At 40.6% G+C, this 24,865-nt stretch overlaps 1 protein-coding gene across 2 annotated transcripts in view; it reads left to right on the top strand.

Annotated features, from left to right (window-relative positions):
- The window catches only part of LOC141963363 (glypican-5-like), a 388,391-nt gene extending 364,817 nt beyond the window's left edge, over positions 1-23,574 (top strand). For both annotated transcript variants that reach the window (XM_074912617.1, XM_074912616.1), the window contains one exon: positions 22,032-23,574. In XM_074912617.1, the coding sequence (XP_074768718.1) occupies positions 22,032-22,234 (203 nt within the window). In that variant the 3' untranslated portion in view covers positions 22,235-23,574. The remainder of the gene's footprint in view (positions 1-22,031) is intronic.
- The last annotated feature ends 1,291 nt before the right edge of the window (positions 23,575-24,865 follow it).

Raw genomic sequence — 24,865 nt, 5'->3', positions numbered from 1 at the left:
GTGTTTTGCTTTGAAATCTGATTTTCTGTGAAAGTGTTTGGGGGACAAGAAGTGTTTCTAAGGACAGCAGGTTTTCAGTCCTTTTACATGTGTTGTGTGGCCTTGGCATCATGTCCGTGCTGGGTGATAGCTTCCTTCTGTCAGAGGTGTCATTTTTGTAAGCAGATCTTTTGCACAGCGTGCATTAGGAGATCCTTCCCAGTCTAGCTTTTCTGTCATTCCCAGACAGCATTGAAGAACGCATCACACAGAGACACTGCTATGCAAATTTACAGGACTTATCCCATCGCCTCTGCACCCAAAGACTCAAGAAGAGGAAGACCAGAGTGCTCGCTTCAAGGGAAATTACAGTCACATCACAGCAGGAATAGTAACAAGCAAGGAAGGGAGCAGTGGGGCTTGTCAGCGGCACTTGCAGCTCTCTTACCTGTTTCATCCTCAGCTCTCACTGCTCCTATGGTGTATGGTATTGTGTAGGGTACCATTTCCCCCTTGGGGGTCAAGCGTGCAACATTACACTCATCAGCAGTTAGCGATGTGTGCATTGTGTTCTGCTGCAGCAATTGCAAATCACATCCTGTTAATCTCTGAGGCTTTGTGACGCTATTACTTCAAATGCCAATGTGAGTTATTGTATCCTATCAAATAGAAAGGTACATATGAACTACCAGGGAGGAAACAATTGATGTCAAGTCAAAATACTGATAAGTTCATTTCTAATGAATACTAGTCATCCAGCCAAGTTTGCTCTAGAGGGAGATGGCAGATTCAGGACAGAATATAATCCCTACTATTAAATGGTAATTATGAGAGCAAATACCTGTCTGTATTCATTTTAAGCTAGATGCTGAGCAGGAAACGCCACTGTGCAGAATGTTGCCTAGGGAATACAGAGAACTACAGGATCTCATAAGGTCTTTTCTTAGAGGCAATAAAAGTGAGGTACTTTATCTGCTTTTACAAATGTGTTCATTTCAAAGCCAGACCAAGAAAGAAGCATTTCAGGTGTGAATTGTATCTCTGATAGAGGTAAAGATATCAGTAGAGATTCTCAGTATGGTTGGTTTGAAGTTTTTCTGCCTGGTGGCACATTTCCACGGAAAACTGAAACCCACCCAGGTGTGTCTGTGGGACAACTCATCATGCTGGGGCGTAGCCCAGGGTGGTTGTCAGGGGTGTTTTGGTATATGTGCTTCTCCTCGCCGTTGTCCCCATTCTTTTCCTGCTTGGCACCCCAGGTTATATTTCAAGAAGGATTAAATGTGATGAAGCATTTTACTGGATAGTTCTGAAGGTTTATTTCCCCACAGGGACTCTTTTGAGCATATATAGTGACTGCTTCAAGAGGGAGAAAAAAAAAAATCTTCTTTCAAAACTATTAAAGGACTGGGCTCCTCTGTGCTCTCTTTTGTGCTCATGCATAACACAATATGATACCCATCAGACTGCACAGAGAGGTTGCTGGGTACAAGCAAAAAGAGCCTTCAGCTTTCCTCGCAACAATGCTTTTAACTTTGAGCAAGTCGGAGACCCTTATTTCTCCCCAGATTACTCCAGGCATCTCTCTAGTATAAGTAATTCATATATTGAGATGCTAGAAGTATGTAGGGAAAGATTTGTCCATCAAGCCTCTCTTTTGATTTAGGCATCGCTCCCTACTTTTTTCCTCTCTCTTTGGTTTGCTGCTTTGTCACCAGAAGTTTTCTCTTCCCAACCACCTAGGAGGCTTATCAGGGGACAGGTATGATGTGAACTTCTGTAACTCCTTTGCTTTTGGAGTGAAAAAAAGCATTTTAACATTTCTGTACAGTGTGCAAGCATCCAAATTCTTATCTCTGGTGCAAAGTGGCCCAACCACTGCTTGCCATGAGGTGCATTTCCTCTTTGTCCAACAGGTGAAGGTCTTGAGGCCTCTTCACCAGGTGTGGCGTGAGGTGTACAGCTGCTGCTGCAGCCCGGGAGGGACTGAGTGCAGTATGGGCACCCCCCATCGCTGGCCAGGGGCACATGAGAGGAGGGAGGCCAGACCTTGCCCTCCCACCAGCAGCATCCCTCACAGGTTTGTTCACCTGCACCTGAGTATATGAACAACCCTACACTCCGTCTCCCTTTTTGCCTCCTGCATGTAGAGCGATGAGCACCCACTCATTTTAGGTACTCAACCTCAGTGTTGCATTCACCTCTTTTTAATAACCTTTTTAGATGCGGGTTGTGAGGTGACTGACAGCCTTGGTTCCTGACAGTGCTAATAAACCCAGCTGCCAAATAAATAGACCAAAGGAGACAGCAATAATATACTGACTTGTTCATTTGATTTACATTAGAACAGGTTTATAATGACCATAAATGATTATTTTTACAAGAGGTACATAAACAAGTAAAATTGAAATGGCTGCTCTGCATGCTACTGCACATTCCTAATGCTGCATTTATACGTGTACAAATGAATTCCTTCGCTTCCACTAGCCAATTACTGCCCTAATGTGCCTGTGGCTGCGCAGGATGGCAGTCCCTCCTGTAGTGCATGTATACGGGGAAACTCATTCCATTCCCTTTACAGGGAGGGGATATTGATGAGAGGTTTGGGGTTACCCAGCTTCCCTATAAATCTTAACCGCTTTTGTCTTTTAAAACAGATGATACTTAACACTTTTGTACATTAATCAGAGTCAGACCATATGTTCTCTCTTGTTTTGGATGCAAGACAAGTGCAGAAGTTTTACATGTAAGGAGTCTATTAAAGTCTCTCTGTGCTAGGACCCTGCTTGGTGGCACCACCCATCCCAGATAAAGGTTGGACTCTGTTGTGACATAGGTATTATTTTGACTTGGTGTCAGGCTGTATCCTACCTGTGAGATAACTTGTGCTGTTTAGCATATATGGCACCTAGAAATGTTTGGAGCAAACAGGAAAAATAGCACTTTGATTAGGGGAAGCAACTGGGATGTGCAAAAAAGCAGAAATGTCAGAAGAAAAAGGAAATTGCTTAGAGATACGTGAGGAAAGAATCTTCATTTTCCTTCCAGAAACGGGGGTGATGAGCGTTATATGCCCTCAGTATCCCTCTTGGAAAGTATCCATGATTTCATACATATGAAAGGCAAAACAGCTGAGATGTGAAGAGACTGGGAGAGAAGCAAAGCCAAAGGTTGGCAGCTAGACTGGGTCTGTGCCATCCATGGCAACAGAAGCCTTTTCTGCCTGTTTTGGCTGTCCAAATCATGTCACTATCCCATTGTTGCGGCAATCAGAGCACCCCCTCTAGCCCTGAGCACAAAGTGATCTGTCATCTTTAGTTCTTCCTTTATCCAGCCACAATACTAAACGAAGTACCTTACCTGGAGGTTCAGGTGTGCTTCTGGCTGTATAAGCTGTGTGAGATCAATAAGAATATTCTGGCTGTGCTGAGCTCAAAGCTGTTTGGAGAGTGTTAGGTCCAAATCTCTCTCTTCCATGTCTCACAGAATATGGTCCAGAGTTATTAACATGTGATAAACATTTATGATGTTTCATTTCATAGTGGTATCTACAGCGAAGTCTAGCCCACCCTTCACTTCGTACCAGTGTGCCTACTACCTGCCGCTGAGATGGCTGTTGATTTATGCTGACTTGAAAGGAGAGATTTGATAGCTTGGCATAGGCCAAATAAATGAATATCAATAAATATGGGAATGGGGAAAAATATGAAGACAGCAGTAAGATTAGACATGTACCAAATGGCTTTAAAATGTTAATTGCATTGTATGTTTGGTCAAGCATGAAGTTATCTCTACATAATCATTCAGTATATTTCAAGGATAATAATCTAACAATGTAGCAGGTGGGCCAGACAGCAAGCTACTGCCTCTCTCAGACTTTGCAGACAAGGTGTGATGTGTATGTTGCAAGGTAATCTCCAGATGCTAAGGCATATGTTGTCGTTGGGTAACTTCATTTTTTAGAGGCAAGTTGGGTGGCTTTGTGACTTCTTACAGAAACTGAGAATTTCTGAATTAAATATATGTTTGTATTAAGCCCATCAAGTAGTTCTTCAGGAACCTGGTACCATTTGTTTCCACTGTAGGAAGTATTTAAAAAAAATACCTCCCCCTCCCCACACATACACAAAAGTACTGATCTTATCAGACCATCACTGTAACCTGTATCACATCAGATGTGAAACTTCTAGGAGGCTGCATAATTTGAGGAAGGATATTTCATCTTTCACTTCCATGTCTGTTTGCTGACAGCTTTCCCCAATATAACACTGCCTTTGATACTTTCAACCTGTAATTTAGTGCACTTCACAAGAGCAGAAGCTGTTGTGTACTTGTATCATCGCATCTGATGATTAATTTTTTTAAGAACTGTAACATCATTCTACATTTTGTATTTCTAATAGCCATTCTGTTCTTAGCAAGATCAGGCATTCGGTTATGTTATGCCCTAGGTAAGTACAGTAAATGATTGATCCTGTTCCTAATATTCTTGGTTTTCACTAATCCAGGACCCCCGTTGTTAGATCAGGACACTATTGTACTTGGAGCTGTACAAACAGAACAGAGACAATCCCTCATCAAATGTTGTAGGCTAAGAATCATGAGCTACATGTGAGCTACAAGCTTGAAACCTTGCATATCATTACTTACGCGGTTTGATTTTGATTTGGAGATATGTTAAATTACTTTTTAGTAAATGTCCAGACTTAGAATGAAATGATATCTGGCTGCATCACTTTCTGGAGTGAAGGTCGTAAATGTATTGCTGACTCTGAAGGTAATTGCAGGTTTCTTCCATGACTACCACCGCTCACATCATTTTAGCCTCTTCATGTCTCCATTATCTCATCTGAAAAAGGAGAATAATACTTCCTAGGAGTGCTGGCACATTTACTGTTTGTAATATCTGTTAGGACTCTGGAACAGAAGACTTTAGAAATGTAAAAAGTTACTTCTTCCATTAATTTTTATGGAATTAGTGTCAAGACAGAAATGCTTTGATTTAAGAACTCCCAGGGTCCCTTGTTACCTGCTTTAGGGGGTCAAATTATTTGGCAGTTACTGGAGTGGTTTTCCATCTGCCCAGGTCTCTAACACATGTATTATAGTGGTGAGTAACTGTATTAATTTCAACTTATGTCATCTTGGATCTTTCTTCAGGCCAGACTGAAACACTCTTGCTCACAATGAGTAGTACCATGCTCCACAAAACGTCTCATTGATTTCAGAAAGGCTTTCACTGATACGTTGTACTATTCATTGTTAAGTAAGGGAATAAATACCACAGTCTGGCTCTGTACAGTGAAAGCAACAGAAACTGGAGGGTGGGGAGTGGGAATTATAGAGACAATGAAACCTTTCATTTTAAAAAGATGCAAAGAAAACGTGATTCATCAGAATGTCTTAACTCTAAAGAAAAGCTTTCACTGGCAAATGATAGAATATAGTATAGAGGCTGGCATCTGTAGTAAAGCAGAATTTAGAAAGCTTGTTCCAAATAAGGATATAAATTGGCTGGTGTATCATAAATTTTACCCAAACACTGGGACTTCAACTGAAGTATGAGTTTAACTACTAAAGAATTCCAGGATTTAAAGGATATGGTGTTTCTGGGAGTGAAACTGGTTTGTTTGGGTTTTGCTGCATTCATTTTTCAGTCATGTTTCACAGGCAGATCTCTTAGAAGTTATGTAACATATAGCAGTACAGCTTCAGAGCTGTTGAAAAAGTGTAATTTTAATTCTGCAGGTTTAAAGGCTAAATAAGGGCACAGTGACACCTCAGTCAGAAGTATTTTATACCTGTAAATGTTTGTGTATCTGCTAGTCTATCTGCTGGCTTTCTGTCTCCCCGCTTGTGCTGGGCTGTGGTTTTGTGCTGTGCCATCCAGCTGGCACTGCAAAGCAGCAGTGTGCTGAGCTGGGTGCATTAGGCAGCACTGGAGGTGTGGTTTCCCTCTGTATCTTGCTATCCAAACCAAAGGGAAGCACTTAATGGCTGAAGTGAGGGAAAAATTATTCAGACTTGTTTCACCAGTGCCTTGACCTTAAGGTAGTCATTCAGCGCTCTGCAAGGCCAGACACGATTCTCCTTGTACTTACAGCGATAAGCAGTGTTTTACATCAAGTTGGCAGACGTAACTACAGTACGGTGAAAAGAAGTGGAAAAGAGCCCCATGGCTGCATATGCAGTGTGCTTTCCCTTTCAAGACCCAGACATCTTTAAAAGAAGAATGAAACTCAGCCGTGCTGTTTTAGACCAAAATACAGGTCTTACTGGGAAGCTGCAGAAAGCAGCTGTAGCTTTTCCTCCCATCCTGATGCCATCCACACACTGTCTTTCACGATCTCCCCTTCTTCCCCCACTTCCACATACAACAAGCAAAACTGTTTCTATTCACATCTGCTGTTGAGTGCTAATGCTGATCTGTGCCTTCATGCTCTGGCAGCTACAACGTGTGTGCAATGATGTGTGTTGGGGGCAGGATGGTTTCTCCCTAGTACGCACCAAGAAAAGCTGTCCCACATACTGACCTTGCTAAAACAAATTGTGTTCTGTCAGCTCTGTATTGGCAGCTGTGGAGTGCCCTGTGAGAAGATAACAGTGGAAGACTACTCGGAAACTTCTGGGTGCAGTGTAGCTGCTCCCTTGCATTGGCAGTGCACCATAGAGAAAACTGATAAGCTGTGCCCCTGGTCCTGCTACAGCACTGCAGTTGGATTTTCTTTGAGATGCATTTCGAAGTCTTGATTTTAGTGGGAGTTATAGATGCTCATTTTATCTGAAAGCAAGACAACTTACTTAGACACAGCGTTGGAAAGGCATTTGGCTCACATTTGCTGTTACCTATTTCCTATTATTTCTACTGTAGAGCAGTGAAGAAAGTTAATTGATGAAAGTTCAACAATCAAAATCTCATGCATGCTTTATTATTTCCAGTGCTACAGCACCCGGAATCCCCAATGAAAGCAGTCATGTTTGTAATTCAAGGGGGGGCTTTTCTTTTTAACATGTAAGCAAAAAGATGGTAATGAATTTTTAATGGGCTACCTCTGCCTAGTCAGCTTGCATTTACAGCAGACTATCTCATAAAAGAGAAGAATTAAAGCACCGGTAATTTTCAAATGGGCATGTAAATCAGACTTTTGGTCGTGTTTTCTGTCTTGAAATTTTCCTAGATAGCAGGTAAAGCAGAGAATAATCTTCCAATACAAACCCTGATCTGTATCTGTCCCTTTATGATTGTAAGCCAAGCTCAATTTTCAGTTATATCAAATTCAGTCCCGTTAAAATTAATGTTTCCCTAGTATAAGCCATTATTAACAATATTGGAGACAAACCTCAAATGATCCATATTTTCTCTTTAATGGAAAAAACCCAAAACACCTGAGGGTGCTTAGCTGCTGCAGGTTTTCACCATCTGAACTAGGAGAGATGCATAATGCATATTTTTGATCAGAAAGTCATTTATTTTTTTCTCTAGTTAGCGGATTAAAGATCAGGGCTCCAATGTATTTAATCAGAAAGATATGGGGAAAGGGAATTTCTTGAGAAAACCCAGGATGTAAAAAATAAATAAAAATGAGGCTTCTGGTTTTAAGGAAAAACAGCAGTCGGTGGGCTCATGAGGTCTTCTGGCTATCACCTCTCTCTCAGGTTACAAATGTACAGGAAAAGGTATTCAGAAAGTAAAACCCCAGCAGCAGAGCCTCCAACTGTCACACACTGGAGGTGCCAGTGACACACAGTGCATCCAGCCACACGCCCAGCTTATTCCTCACTGTGGAATTCAGGAGCTGGGCCTTTCAAGTCTCCCTCTTTGGCACTTATCCAAGATTACTGACGCTTTGAAAAGCAGGATTGTTCTGAAAGGGGGATGGCAGTTCCAAGCAGCCATTTGCCATGGTATTGCACATCCATCGTCTCCCTGTAATACATGACCACGTGTACGCTCACATCACAGACAGTGCTCTTTTCACTAGCTGAGCGGCGGGAACGGATGCCAGAGAATTAGGAGGAACTGGCCAGCCTTCAAGATTTCTTCACAAGGACTTAATCAGCTCCCATGCCTCTGTACTCTCATGTCTGTGTGTCTGGTAATTTGCTCTACTTTATGTACACTCTGTTCATCATACAGATTGGCTTTTTACTTTCTGCAGCGATTTCTCTCACTTTGCCAACACCTTGCCATTTGCAGCTTTAATGCCTATTGATAGCACTTCATCAGCAATAGCTGCCAATGTATATTCCCTTTACAAGATGTTCACCCTCAGTTTTTATAGATAGTTACAAATTTAGTCACAAACTGATTGAATAGTTCGTTTTCATTTGCTTGTCACATGGAGTAGATTCATCAAAATGAATAGAACATCGGAAGATTGAAAACAGAGATAAAAAAGCTTCTCTGCTGTAGATTTGTGCTCCAAAGCAGAGTCAGCTCTACCAAAACCATTCCTGTGTGCCTAGTCTGGTTTTTAATACCTTCAGTGAGAGAGTCCTTACAGCTTCCCATAGGCAACGCAGCCCTAGTACTGGTCCTCATCCCAGCACCAGCACACACTGCCTAACTTGATTTTCTTCTACTGTGGGTAATGCTTCGCTCCCAGACTCAGCCACAGGAACCTGAGCTATGGTCTTGTCAGTGAAGCCAAGGCAGAGAAGGCTTCTAAAACCTCAGGCTTTTCTGTGTTCTCTGTTACCCCATCTCATTTACCAGGACGTGCATGTTTTTCTGTCTCCCTTTCACTGGTGATGCGCCCTTCTTGTGGCCCTTCACATCCCTGCCAGTTTCAGTCTAAATGGGGGTTGTCACCATGTGACGCATCCCACCATCTCCTTTTCCTCTCTGGCTAAACAGTGAATGCCTGGCCAAGCTGTGTGTGGCCACCTCTTCTGCCTACCCATGCTCTACCATGCTCTGATGCACTAGCTGGAGACAGTTTGGTAAAATTATTTCTGTTTTTCAGATGCTCTGACAGATGTTCACTTTTACTCAAATTTGCTTAAACCTATTACCAAAAAACATCCCTGTGTAACTGGTTAGTAATAGTAAAGTCCAAAGCAAACTTCAGACATTTCTCCCAGTTCAGTTTCAAACTCACTTTGGTGTAAGGATTAAAAATGTATAAGTTAAGCAATTTGCTTCTAATTTTTTAATAGAAAGCAGTGAAAATGGTGGGGGGAAGAGACTAAGCATCGGCCTGTGTACAAGGGACTTCTTTTTCTCACAAGGGATGATACTACACTAATCCTTAGACAAACAAGGATTGGTAGTTTACAAGAAAACTCTTTTTAGAGTTGCATGACCACTGCCATTCCACAGCAATTCTTTTCATTTGCTATCAATGGTAGAATTAAACTGCCTTTTGATATTCAGTGAGGTGCAACAGTTTGTTGCAGAGAAACAGTTATGAGATTGTTTCTCCTCCTGACTTTTTTTCTCCTGTGCCATAGCTAGAAATAAATGCTCTGGGTGTTCCTAGGTCTCATCTCATGATATCTTCTGCTTTATGAAATAGCCATGTCAGAACTTACGGGTTCTTACCGCTCAGTGACATATCACAGGAGTATTTCTATTTCCTGTTACATCAGCTTGTCTTGACTTGCTTTAAGCTTTGAAGATGTCATTGGCCTACATTGCTTGAGTGTACCAAGTCAGTGATAGAGGGATGTTGTTTAGTGCATATCCCAACACACATCAGTTGCAGACGGTTCGGTAAAATGCTTAGTCCTATCTCTTATAATTATTTTGAAAGTTTTTAATCTAAATTTTTAACTAGATGGCTACAAATCTGTGGGGCTTCTAGTTTAAGGTTTGATTGCAACCTTACTAAATAGGCGGTAACTTGATAACTCTTCTAGATACCAGTAAATGTTAGGTTTCAATTAAATCAAAAATGTCCACTGTTGTTCTTCGCTGTCCTTTAAATATCAAGGCATATGTCTTCCCATTATTGCTTTGACAGTAGTGCATGAATGCCTCAACTAAGATCATGACCCTGTGATGCTTAGCTACTGTAGATCTACAGAAATTATGTCCTGAAGAGCCTAAACAGGCTAGTAAAGAAGACTGAGCAGTTGCAAATTGTCTTCTGAGCTCCTTGTTTTTTACAGGAACTGGTTCATGGCTCAGGGAATACTACTCAGCCAATAGTGATCAGAAAGACTCTTCTATTCACCTTGCACTGTCTCTGCCAGTCTGGGAAACTATTATCTCTGCTTTGTAACACACCAGTCTTTATGAACTTTGCTTCAGATCTCTAATCTATCCTTAAATGAGGTATTTTTTCCCTAGCTATCTCAGTACGCAGCCCTTTCTCCATCAGCTGGCTCCAATTATGTGATCCTCACGTGCTATCTCTGAATAAATCTTCTTTGAAGTTATGAAGTAGAAGGACCCTTGGTAAGCTACTTTGATTCAGTTGCTTCAAATAGGGAGACGACTGTTGAGGTATAAAGGTTAATTTCTACCCATCTCAAGTTAAACAAAAATTTAATGAAGTCCAACAGATGCTGAGTTTACTACTCCTGAAAACCTAGTTTCTCTAAACTCTTTACCCAAGTAGATACTCTATGATGTTTTCTTTTCTAGCAAAGGATATATTGCTTCACCTAGATTTTTGTAAGATCTCAGATGCCAGGAATGAGCCTATTAAGAACAATCCAAAATGCTTAGTATGCTCTTAAAACAAAAAAACAAACAAACAAAAAAACCTAACAGCTTGATTGAATTCCGAAGTGGGACTTCAAATTGAGTCCTAAGCACCCTGATTTATACCTATTGTGTCAAGCTTGCGGCCTGAGCTCATAGTCAAGCCCAAAGTCCTGTTTGTCTTACGCTGGTTATGTTTTGGCTTTGACTCAAGTCTCGACCAGGAACAGGATTGCAGAGATGGAGAACCAGGTCTCAAACCCTTACCCCCACAGGAGAGTGAGCCACATGGCTTCATGCAGACATGTAGACGCTTGGTATGCATCAATTAAAATACAAAGTCTTAATTAAAAAGAATCCTTCATAATCCCAAATGAACATGTGCATACCTGAATTCCAGATCAGATCTTTTGGAGCACTGCTGCAATATAGTAAATTGAAGGGTCTCTTAAAACCTGTGGTGTCAGTGATATGTGGCTTAAGTAGATCATGACACAACCAACTTTTATAGCAAAAGTCCATCATACCAAGATTGAATCTGTGTGCCAAATAAGGCTTGCTAGGCCTAGACACCCACAGGCTGTAGCATAGCGGTCCCCAAGTACAGGTTCATATCAGAGATGTTAATTTCTCCAAACATCAGGGAAGTAATCTGCATTTTGAAGAGTCTCTAAATGGACATTTACATAATTTATGTTTTACAAAGTCCGTTGATCTGTATTTGCATAATAGACCACAGCAGTGCCAACAGCTCTGTTGCAGCACATGGTGTCAGCTCTCATGAACTTCCAGCAGGCTTTTCCCTTTATTGGAGCTCTTATGACAGAAAGAAATCGCAATAACTGATAAATCTCAAAGAGTAGACTGAGTGTCTGTCAAAGCTTCTTTGTCTGCATGGAAACACAGAAATCAAGCCACATGCTTGGTCACCTAAGAAGTGCTCTGCATATGACCATGCCAATTCTGTGCACAGAAACAAGCAGAGATGGTCCTTAATGAATTCATTCAAGTTCATCTAATTTCCTTATCTGGAGTCCCATTGCTCCCCACTCGCTTGCAGCAACACTCTGCTGCTTTCATGCTCTCCAACTTCTTCTTCCTAAAAAGAGAATATATTTTCTCATCACCACTCTCAGCCTCTCAGCATGACCTGTTGGAGAGATGCTGCAGGTGCCTGGAGAAGGGCTTTGCGAACCATGCTGGCTTAGTCACTGCCCTCACCTGGGCAGTCAAGCTTGAGCACATCACTGTAGAGAGAAGCCTCTTGAAAGTTGCAGACTTTTGAGTTCCAATGCAATGTTCATCACTCTGAAAATGGTGGCTTTATCATTCTCATGATGGAGTTAATACCTCAAGGGGTTTTATCTGATGCGTGGGCTATGAGCAGACATGTTTTACCCACATGTCTAAAGTGGGAGAACCCTGGTCAGTGTAAAGTTTGGTAGTGTTGTTACCCTGAAAAGGGGGGAAGATCTATAGCCCTCACTGTTAGCAGACTAGCTAAATTCAGTCCTGGTGGTTTTGGTGTAGATGTCTCCCATGAAAACTGGAAGGAGCAGTTCACACCCTCCCAGAACAGAATTGGGGAATGGGATCATTGCCAGCTCCAAACAGGAATTTCCTTCCTTTAATTTGCTCCACAGCCTGAATAGTCACTGAGCATAGTCTTATGCGTATGCTAACGGATGGTGCTTCATTTTGTGAGACGCTTTATTAGAAAAGTTTATTTTTTACCCCTGGTTGTATATCTCCTTTCCATTTGTGTTGATTTGGGTATTTGTCATCCTGCTGAATGTGATAAGGGTTCATCAGTTTCACTGCATGCTACTAATAAGATAATGCTTTTAAGCCGTTTGGTATTTTCACATGAAACATGTTCTTCTTGCTACAGATATTCAGTAGAGTGATGGCTCTAATCATCCTCTCTGTCAATAACTGTCAGCTGTGATAGAGCTGGGGTTCTGGTTGGCCGGATAAACCTAGCAATGTGAAATAGAGGATATGCATGCTGAATAGTTGCCAAACTAGAGCAGGAGAAAAGACTAATTTAAACTTCCCACACCAGAGCTGAAGCCAGCCCAATGCTGTGATGTTTTCCTTTACTGCTCTTGATATAAGTCTAAAATGATTAATCCAGGATAATATCTTGCTACAGTTTCTTTTGATTTTAGTTCTGACTGAAATGAAATGCTGGAAAGATTCAATAAACAAATGATTCGTGCTGATTGATCTAAGGACCAAAACTATCCTTTGGTATTCTAACTAATCCTTTTTGTCATCTAGATTAAAAGAAATCAGATGATATGTGGACTGAAGTGATTTCAATGTTTATTCTATAATTAAGCATCAAGTATGATTATAACCTATTAGAATTTCTTTAAAAGATTATAGTGTAAGGTTCTATCTGTACTCAAGAAATTACAGAAATACAGGAAACATTTTAAATCCTCACTGCGCCATGGGGATCTGGTGACTTGCAGCAGGAATCATGTCTGCCCAAGTTTCTTAGGGAGCAATGGAAATAACTGGAAGAATTTGATTGGCTTTTAAAGAGTGAGGAATGATGAGAGCAGTGTGTTTGCAGCATGAAAAGAACCTTTCAGATGTCTTTCAGATATGTTTGTGATTGTTTTTCTGCATCTGCCATGCTGGAAGTTGATGCCTTGTTTGTGGTTATTACATTCAGGGATTTAGTTGGGCTGCGTGAAGTGTGTGTGTTGAATGCACCCTGCCTTGCAAAGGCAACTGTGAACTAAAAGGGCTCTGCCCTGAGTCACTGAGTTCTTTGGTGGGAGGGGAACTCTTCTATGATTTATTTTCTCCTGCCCACTCCTTACAGATATGACATCTGCTTATGCTAAAAAGTAAGCGTAGGACTTCTAAGCAGACAGCAGTCTGTATTTCTGCCCCTTGCTGGCGTCTCTGTGGAGGCATGAAGAGACCTCACTGAGTGGCACGGAGCAGGTTCTATTGTCTCCTCCTTTTACTGACACCCTGTTACTTAATTTGAGTAGTTCTTTCCAGTGTATTTGGGGCCAGTTTGCTCTCAGTAGAGACCCACGTAGTAAGGGCATGTACCGCTGTTGTAGAGCCTGATTCAGCCTGAGAGACACCTGTCTCTGTACCTTTTCTGACTGGATAGGGCACGAGAGACCTGGGTTCAAGCCCCCCTCCTAAATCACCCACGGGAAGGATTTGAACCTAGATACCATCTGTCACTAGTGCGCGTTTTAACTGCTGCCCTAGTTGGCAGATGTCTCTCTGCTCTCTTACTGTTTGGTGTGCTCCTGCAAGCCTACACTGACGAGGTCTGGCAGAGGAGAGGAGACCTGCAGGCCATCCTCCACCTCCATCACAGTGCCCCAAGGGCCATGGGGCTCACAGCTCCCTGGGGTTTGTGTGCACAAGTCAGCTGTGGAAACCTAAATGTTGCAGGGCTTTTGGAGATGGGAACTGAAGGATCTAGAGATTTGTTATGCTCCTAGGGCTAGACAACAGCTGAATGGGAGCTTTGAGAAGCTCAGTGGTGTGTAAACATTCAACTCTGTCAGATAACTTGTCACATGGAAGCCTAATCTTTCTTGGGGATAGGTATTGCTAGTGCACAAAACCTGACCTTCCTCTCAAGCTATGTGATTTTCTTCTTACGGCATGGAGAAACTCTGAGTGGTGCTTATGTATTACCTGTGAGTTTTTTCAGCTGACAGAGATGCTGCTTTTCAGTTTTAGGCCTCAGGGCTGAGGCACATATGCCTAACTTCAAGCAGGTGGGTAATAGTATTTATTTTGGTGGTACATCCTCTGTTTAAAGTTAAGCAGGTGAAGTTCAAATCCTTGCTGTAAGTTGAACTTACATTGATGCTGCTGTAAGATCATATCCAGTCTTTTTACAAAATGGAGCTTTAGAGCTGCACAGCTAAATTAAAATCCTCATTACAAATGTCAATTGCAAGTAGAATTAGCAGTTTATGAAAAGGCTGGATATTTGGAACATGTAAATTTTCAAGCAAGAAAAGGTGCAGTTTCCCCTTAAGGGAAAGAGCGCCAACAACACATGCTCTTTTTCTTCTTGAGAAATTAAGGAGTGTCTGGGGGAGAAGAGTTGGGATGGTTTTAAATGTTTTTGTACTCCCTTCCAAAATAAGTTTATAGTTTCCCCATATACAATTTAATTAAGCCTTCGATTTGACCTTTGTATTGAGCAATAAAAGTTAACTGGGAAAGATGTGGGTAGAATGAGAGCACAAACAAAGCATGCCCCACGTCAGCCAGTGTGAGAACTGTTTCTGTAACCAAAACTAATGAGATCATCAGGACAAAAGCAACAGCCAAAGCATTTTCAATTATTACTAATATTTTTCTTCCTTGGGCCAGTTTATATTTTTCTTAATTACAGCTTTGAGCTGTGGCGTGATATTTAGCAGATGCCTTCAGCACTTGGCGTGCTGATCACTTGCACACTCCAGACTGGCAGGGGCACCTAATCTTTGAAGTCTGGAGCACACATTCATCTTTAACCATAAAGGTCAATCCTGCATTCCTCGCATCCCCCCAAACTCCCATTAAGTTTAATAGGAGTTTTGAGCATGTGAGGTATGCGGTATCAGGATCGCTCTCAGTCTTCTGCGTATTACCAGTGAGGCATGTACAGAATTTCTAAACTTAACTAATTAATTGCACCATACAGTGATGGCAGAAGGCTGTCACAAAGCTTTTTAGTTGTTTCTTTCATTACAAGAAAGTTACAACGAAAGTTCAACAGATTTACTGGGAACATCATGTTTTACAGATACTTCCATGCTGTGTTTCAGGATATCATGTCAGCTGTGCTGCAGTATGTACGAGGTATCTGGCAAACTAAACAAGCTTAAACATGCAACCACAAACATGTGCCTAGCACTATACTAAAAACAGATGTTTCCAGGAAATGTAAAAGATGTTTGGCATGTTTTAAGCTTATACTTTCAGCTTGTCTGCATTTGAATAAATCCTGTATTAATATAAACAAAATGACAAAACCTTTTCTTGCAAATGACTGACTGATTAATGGAACTACTGCTGAATCACACAGGGTTTGTTAGGTTAGCTTATTTCTTCCCAAGGAAAAGATGGATTGTTCTATCTTGACATTTACCATGGGAGGAATTGAGGCAGTTATACGTGTGGGTTTGCTTCTTAGCCATCAGAACTAATACAATTTTATTGTGGCTCCTGAAAATCGTAGAAGGTTTGCTATGGCAGCTGCATATCAAAAGCCAAACAAATACAGTGACAGGTTTCATTAGAACAGTACGGCTGAGATAATGTCCTATTCTCTCTCTCTCTCTATATATATATATATATTGCATTCAAATGTATACAGGCAAAAAGATTGTTTGGGAATGGGGGAAGGAGTTGCCCTTTCATGGAAGTGTGGCTTCCAGGCACCTGAGATCTCAAATTGTCTCTTAGTTGTTCCTGACTTTATTGCATTTTTTTCTTTGTTTCCTTTGACTTTTTTTTTTTATAACTAGTTCCTGAAAGATCCAGCTAATGTTATTTCTTGAGGAGAGTAGGTACTGTTCTTCTCAGTCTGAAGAATTTACATCCAGAATGTGCAAAATGTGTAGGAAATAAAGTAGTTCTCTCACTGGTCTACAGGGACAAGTGATCTGACAAAGATCGTACAGAGTTTAATGCAGAATTAAAAATTGGACATAGATAATCCTAGTCCCGATGTATGACAGTCTCCCCCAAGGCCAGCCTCTCTTCCATCACACACTTCTTAAGAAAAGAAACAGAAAGATCGCAGAACAAAATTGGAACACATCGGTTAACTCTTATAATCTTGTCCTGCGGGTCTTCTGGAGAGTCTGGCCTAAACCTAATGCAACTAGTTAAGCGAGGAGAGTGACCTATTCAGTTGTAACTCCTGTAGTTCTCTTTTCTGGTTAAAGATTTTTCTTCCTAAGACCAAGTTTCTATAAAGTGTGTGGAGAAAAGGTTTATATGGACACCATATTCTCAGGCTGAAATAGAAAGGGGTAGAACAGTATACACATGGGAGGCTGCAGAGCTGTTAATTATTCCCTTCTTCTGGCTCCAAAAGGGATATATTACACCTGCCTTTTACTGACTAGTATTATATAGCAGACAATAACAGACTCCAGAATTTGGAGAATTGCATCACGAGTTATCACACTTTGGGAGTTCTCACATTCCTATTTCCACAGCATTCCTGTTTCCATTTGTCTGCTGCAGCTGTAACTGGAAATAATTAGTGCTGGTCTTAAATGTCAGGATAATAGATTATTTGGAAATTGTTGGTACATTTTATGGTGACAGCATTGTTTTGCAATTTCAAAGCTCCTTCCTTTGAATATGTAAAAGTAATTTCAGCTTTTCCTACCAGAGGTGATAAAAAGCTAATAATAACACTGCAGCATCTACTGTAATTTAAGAGCCTGTTCCACCAAGTTGCACCTAGCTTTAATTTTCTTATGAAGCTGTCAGCCAAAACCAAGCCTGTGATGGAAGTGAAATTTATCAAGCAACTAAGCTACAGTGTGAAGAGTGAATGCAGGTACTGACCAGTTCACTTTAGACCTGCATTATGAGTATCATTACAACCATGATGAGGCATTCAAGAATCAAGGCATTAATTTGCTATCATAGATGCTGACATTCTGTCTTTTCAAAACACAGTGTTTGCATAAAAGTCTAGGTGGAAATGGACAGGTCCGACTTCATGTAATTACTGTGGCAAAGCAGAAATAAACAATCTCCCCTTCTTTCTCTGCTCCCTCATCCCTCCCCAGATAGCTGGGTTGAAAGTTCTCCTTAGCAGCTCATGGTGTAAAACTGTTGGAAATGTGTTCAAAATCTCCACTTTGTTGTGGGCTTGGTGGATTGATGAACATCAGTCCTCTGCTGTCAGTGCCCCACTCCATTAGCAACTGGGCCACTATAATTAACAATAATTTACAGGACAAGTCTGGCAAATCGCTCTGGTTTTTTTTAGTTCAGAATTCCTTCACAGGGGTCGTACACTTGCCTGGTGTGATGATCCGTAGGTTTAGATGTTTGCAGGCATCATGGCTGTTGGTTAATCACGGGTATACTGCCTGAAGAACAGAGGTCCTGAGGCACAAGCACGTGGCCTCCCCAGGCACCAGCGCCTCAGCGTTTGCAGTGGCATACAAAGCAGGGTCTGCCAGTGGCCTCCCTGCTCAGTCGTGAGGTGAAGGATCTGAAAGGTGCTGGGGTAGCTCAAACACAGGCTTCTCCAAAACTAATCCAGCTTCCCTCAAAGTGAGATCAGCCCATTCAACTGCCCTTCCCTTCTGCCTCTTTCCTTCACTTCAGAAATACTTTCTGTTGGTAGCAGCAGGAGCCTGTCTAGGGGAGTCTTTGCATTTATCCTTCAGCTCAGTGGAGAGAGTGTTGAGCATGATTCAGAGCGGAGATGAGGAGGGCTCAGTGGCACTGGCAGATCTTTGCAGGGAAAGACTCCCTATCACACTGATCATTTGCAATTGCAGAGCTCAAGGCAGGTCAAGAGAAGGACAGAAATGGAAAGGGGTTTCTGTTAAGTGGATGAACTTGTTCATCACTTGGCAGGACAATAGGAAACCTCAACAGACATTTAAATAGGCCTTGCTGATACTGTTCATTAGAGAGCAGTAGCATGCAAGTACACCAATAAATAGTTACATCTTTGATAATCTCCATCAGTAGCAAACTGCAAATCATTTAGGCTAGGGAGGGGGAGGTAACAGCTGTGGTGCCAATAGCGCTTGAACTTGTGTCAGATAACCTGGTAATAACCTAAAACATTAATAATCACATTGTTTCACCCCATATTGTTACTGGCTAAGATTAAGTTGTGCTTTAATGTGTGACTCGCCCGATGCTTTTGAAAGGCATGCTCAGCCCTCACTGTAGGGGAGATTTCCTGTTCCTAAATAAAAGGACAGTGACAGTTTTGACTCTCCCTTTTATCCTAAGATAGTCTCTCTGAGGAATAGTATTGATCCATATAAGTATTTATGAGAAGTTCAGTGCCATCTGAATGGCACATGCATTACTTGGTCGCAATCTGCAGTTAGATCTTTGAGGTGAAGATAATCCTAAATGCTCTAAACATCGGGGTCAAGTAATTTTCATTATGTGCTTTGTTTATGTTGTCAAGATGTGACTTTAACAGCAGTTAACATGGATGGAAGTTCAGCTAAGGAAGTGGACTCCGTTCCCTGGACTAACCGAGCTGTTTCCTATGCTCACAGTGATCACAAGCCCTAGAGAGACTCTGTGCCATCTTCACTGACCCTGACAGGCCCCATCCTCAGCAAGAGGCCTGAAAGTTCAGGAAGGCTGCTTTGGCAGTCGGCTGCCTTCACTAAGTACCCGTTTTGACAGGTTTGAATATTCACACTGGGAGCCTAGATAAGGGAACAGCACAGTAGCTACTACAGTGGCTGTATCACCATCATGGTGCAGTGATAGATGAACGGTGTAGAATAATATTCATATGCCAGTGTCCAAAAGGCCATCACGTGTTTTAGCCTGAGGTTAGCTGAAGCCTTCAAAGACTTTAACCGTTCCATTTCTGGAAAGGAGAGAAGAACTGATGATAGGAAGAAAGTTTGTAGCGATGGAGAAAGCTTTTATCTAGGAACCATAAAGCCTTTAAAAACAGAGAAGGTAAATATTAAAACAAACCAGGTTGTGAGGTTTGGTTGGTTGGTTTTAAGAATTCATACTCTGGGGGCATGATTCACGGGTATCGTACATCTGGGGTTTGCTTTGTTGAGACTGGAGTTTCATCTCTGTGCTAGTCTTCACACTGACACTTTTTTTTTTAGCATGTTCACTATTTTTTTCCTTTTGAATGTCAGTAGTAGACTGAACATAACTATCTCTGACTCTGAGAAAAAGATTTAAGGGGAAAAACTAATTTAACTTGGAGTCTCTCAGCCAAAACCCTGGAGTGAGTAAGCAACAGGAACTCTGAGGAAACTGGAATAAAACATGAAATCTTTACACTGCTGAAATTTGTGCCTTAAAAACTAAATATAGAATTGAAAAAGATCTTGAACTGAATTAGGACTGAGTCTATTTTTATTTATTTTTAAGAAGAGAGAAAACAGAGCATTTTAAATAAAATGCCAGTTTTGCACAATTAAATCCCAAATTAGAATTGGCCATGAATAGCATCAGAAGATACTCTGCTGTAAAGACAGAGAGAGAATTCAGAATGTAGTCCTTCCCATGGAAAGGATAAAGGCAGAATTTTCTAATGTATTATTTAACGCTTGTTATGTAGTGCATTAAGCAGTCACTGAGAGGAGAGCTTTTAAAAACCAACAGCCTCAATGATAGCATTAAATCTTATCTTAGATTTTTGGTTAAGTCAATATTAAGAAAATAAACGAATTAATACATTTCAGTCTGCCCGATTTATAGACGCCAATCAAGTTACAATGCTGGACATGGCCAACTGGAAGAAGGGAATAGATTTACCTGAGTGAGGTCTTAATTTAATCAGCTGGCCCCAGAGAGCTGAAGTCAGCAGGCTGGGATGATATAAGAGGCAGCAGAGAAATAGTGCCTTTACCGCAGTCGAAAAGGAGAATGACAGTGATGGAAAGGAGTCTAGGCAGTGTCAGAACGCACCTATTTCCATGATTTATTCTTAATTTACTTTAATGACAGTCTGAAGGTTGTCCATTTTTCTTTAAGTGTCCTCAGAATACTGATATTTTCTAAACATTTAGAGTATGCTTTTTCTCCCCCTTTTTTTCTGTTAGCTGCACTGCAAGTTGGAATTGAAGAGGAGCTATGTCCGCATTTTGCCATAATGAATTTTGAGCAGTGTCAGACTACCCTTCTCCCACTGTATACCTTGCCAGCCAGCGTCCCTTCTCTGCAGTCACCCTTGAGTCAGGTCTAGGAATCACAGGTTCCTCTAGGATTAATGTTGATATTATGATAAAATGACGGAATTCATTGCATTTCTTTTACAGTTTATACTGGCAAAAGAACAGTGTGTGCTTTCCCAATACAATAGCTCATTTTTATTATCAAGCGAGTTTATTGATGGTTGTTCGGAACTACTGACATGCAGACAATGATCTCAGATTGCATTTACATTTTTGGAATACTTTCCCTCTTTCCAGTTTCTGCCACGAACTTGCTTCTGTGATTCAGAATTTTTATTTTAAGATTGTACTGTTGTTTAATCTGCATTACAAATCTATGCCTTTTGTTTTCTTATGTATGTGGACTGCATTCATTAGTATCACAAATCCTTTAAGCTTGGACTTGAACAATTATTGTTAATTTATAAATTATTTCAGGTAGGAATTTGTTTTTTGCCAGGCACCGGGATATGCTTTTACAGATTTACTGTAAAGTCATCATCCCATCATAAGGTGAAATAGTGGGTTTTTTTATTTGGGTTTTTTTTTTCCTCAATGCCAGTGAGAGGGTTCAAGGGCAATATGATCTCAGTAATACTTGCAAATAACTTGGGAATGTCAAGGTAACTGGAGACACTTATCAGTCATTTTCTCATTTAAAAAAAATATTTGTGTTTTTGCGGTAAGGGACTACTACTGCTACTACTACTACTACTACTACCACTACTACTACTTTGTTAAGAATCTAGTCTTTTATATAAAAGATGCCTGGAATTGTCCCAAAATGCATCTGAAGGGAGAAGGAAGCCCCGGTGATATTGTTCCATACTTTATAAACAGAAAATTGCTGTACTCACTAGGAAAAACAATGAAATAAAACTAGAAGCATTTTCTCTTTATAGCCACTTTTTTTCCCATGCTGATGAACAAGGCATATAGTATTGTCTATGTATTTCCTCATGCCAACAATCTTTCTTGCCAGGTTGTCTTTACCATATCAAGGGTCACGTATTGCTTTAAAGTTAAGGGTAGTGGCAATGCAGAAAGAAGCTGGGAAGTTGACTGTTACATTAAGTCACTATGCTCCCTGGTCTCCTGCAGCAACTCAGCAACTTGATCTGTGTTTCACTGGGGCATGCTACAGAACCACTCAATCTTAACATTGTGGTTTAAAGCATGAGCAGTTCCCATCTCAGGTGAAACTGAAGGTACTTTTCGTGAGAGAAAATCAGGTTCTGAGACCAGCCACTGCAATGCAGAATCCCTATTATTTTGCTTAGGCTGTGCCTACGAGTAGGTAAGTAGAACAGTCAGAGAAGAGCAAAACAGTGGGTGCTGAGGACCCAATGGCCACTCTCGGTCCAACTAAAACATTAATACAAGTGCCCCATCACTCTCCATACATCGTTCAGATACTCAGACATATTCCTGCAACGGACAGAATTTAAAGCCACTATTTAAAAGATGTGTGATTAATCTTACATTTACTTTCATGTTTTTAGATATACTCAAGGACAAGAAAACCCATCCAGAAAACAGAAATGAACCAAAACCAACTGTGAAAAAGATTGATACCACAACCACCACAAGCACTGTCAAGTCGTCCTCTAAACACAGTGTATCTGGAAATGGGAGCCATCCAGCTCCGAGTTCCTCACTTGTTATGTTAACAGCACTAGCAGTTCTGTGGCATTGCCCACTGTAGCTGTATTGCCTTGCAGCCACTGTGCGTTTCAGTTCACTGTCATTTATACCTACAGCCTTACCCAACAGAAAACAAATGTAAATGGCTCTCTAGTTTATGTGATATGTTAGAATTAATGTTAAACGATGTGCTGGAGTTGGCAGATACCAAGTCATCACTTACAATGTCTGAAGATAGCGTTTGACAAAGCCCACCCAAGATACAGAGGGAATGATGACAAGGGTCTGAGTAGCTTAAGTTATGGGGTAGAAATAACTGAAACACAGAAATTGTATATGTGTGTGTTATTGTTTTTCTCAATTTTGTTCACTGGAATCTGACTGGCTGGTTTTGTTTGTTTAATTTTTCTGATAAATTATATGAATGGTCAGTCTTCAAGCCAATACATACTTTATTTTTCTAGTGAACAGCTAACAAGCTATGTCTGCAGTTGTAAATCATGTTAAAGTGAAGTACTCTCTACCAGCTAGATGAATTTCTTAAGTGGTCAAGAAGATCAAAGCATGTTTGAAACTGCTTTTCACTCTCACTGTTTAGATTGTAGGAAGCAACATAAAAGCATATGGTGTGTCTAATATATCAGTATAGTTGCCTTAACTATGGAAAAAATTAGAACCACTTTGTTTACTAAGGGATATAGATAGTGAGTTTCCCTGCCCCACAAAATGCCATTACCAGATGCTTAAGCATATGCTCAAGGCTTATTGGATGAATGTCCAGCAATGGGAAACATAAATAAACAGAGTAATGTTTTATCCAGTTAAATCCTGCTCTGTACAGAGTAAAAAAGATAACTCGGTTCAGACTTACTTTGCCTATGTGATGTTAAAGAGAAACCAACTTAAATTTTCCATAAAGGTCCCAGAGATATAAATTATTGGGAACTCCCATTGGACACTAACTGGATTTTGTGCATTGTGGATCTCTGAAATCAACTCTGTTTCATAAACTGTGTATTTAATTACATGTATTGTTTAAAATTTTGTATCACGGTAGGTGTAAACGTAAAACAATCTGAAATCTAGAACATTCTCTGTTATGCCTCATCTCAATTGCTACCCTAGAAAATGTCAAAATGTGCATTATATTACAAGGCTATTTTTTTTAATCAGTGATACATTGATGCGTTTTAACTTTTTGAATGAAAAAATACTATAATAACTTCTAATGGATTAAGAGTTAATGTGTGTTTTCCAACAACTGTTTACAGTGCCATTGAATATATATATACAAACACAACTGTATGAATACAGTGATTAATATCATAAATATATGAAACATTAGAATTGTTATATTTACTACATTTCATAACTATTACAACAGTTTAATGGCCATTTTCATGTTGTAGACTATTATTATATACAGTTTTATAAGATTTAATGTATAACACTTGCCTTTGTTTTTTTGTAAAACATCTCTTTGATACTTAGTTACACAGCCACTGACATAACTCAAAAAAGGAACCCTGTATCTTACTAATCAACTTTCAGGTGTTGCATTGGCAACTTCGGCTATAAAAGACTGCCTGACTCAAAGAAGGTGCCATGTGCCAGTATTCCTACTGGATGTCATTACATAGAAAGTGGCAATAATACAGGACAAGCATACAGTAAGTGAACAAAGACTCACTGCACTTGTATGTTTTAGTATAATATAGTATTAGTGAACATGTCTAATTATGTTTACAAAGGTGGGCTTGAGTTTCATATTTAATTTGGGCTCTTAGATCATATTTACAGACATAAAGGTATAATCAGAACCATCAACACAGACAGCTGCAAAGGCAGTGTCTCTAAAGTGGCAAGAGCTAAGTTTTCTAAAAGTTAATTCAATTTTAATGTTGAAACAAGGAGCTAAAATGGAAAAGATACTTATACTAACGTGAAATATTTTATTTTGGAATTCTGATTTTTCAAAATGGCAAGGATATTAATATCCCTAAGTAGTGTTTTCCAGTCATATCAGTGAAAATCAGTTTTCCCAAAAGTACTGAAGAGGCTGTCCTGTGTTTTCCAGGGTTTGTGAGCTGCACCAGTCTACTGAACCATAATTACAAAATGCTGCTTCTTGTATTCATTTTCAGTACCGTTTGGAAAAGTGCACTTTTACCTGAGGACGTGTGCAAGTCATGTCATTTGTACGGTGAAAGGACACTGTAATTCCTTGCAGTCTTAAAGGATCAGTTGTGATGGCTGCTGGTAGACAGGTTGGTTGGTCTCTGTGCACGCACAGGAATTTACATCAGGTGCTAACATCACCAGCCCCTCAGGTAATACCAACCACTGTGGCTTCACTGAAACAATTCTTATCCATTGCTTGTGAACCTGACCCCTTATACACTATGCTCACAGATAAGATGCTCAGTTATCATTCAGGCAAATGCACCCATATTTGCACACTTAAGTCTCCATCAGGAGTCCTGTGGATAGAGCTCGGGTTTCAGGGCTGGGCTCTGATGCTACCACTTCTCAGCTGTGAGCTTGGAGTTTTCAGTTCTTTTCACCTGCAGAGAGGGAACTTGAATACCAGAGTTATGTGTCTTTTTGAGGTCTTTTCTGTAAAAGGTTTTGTGCTTTTAGCTCAGAGGGGTGATCCAGCTAGCCTAGTATTCAGCTGTAGCAGAGGAAGTTG

This window comes from Athene noctua, chromosome 8 (genome assembly GCF_965140245.1).
Source record: "Athene noctua chromosome 8, bAthNoc1.hap1.1, whole genome shotgun sequence".
NCBI lineage: Eukaryota > Metazoa > Chordata > Aves > Strigiformes > Strigidae > Athene > Athene noctua.
This window is presented reverse-complemented; position numbering and strand designations above follow the sequence as displayed.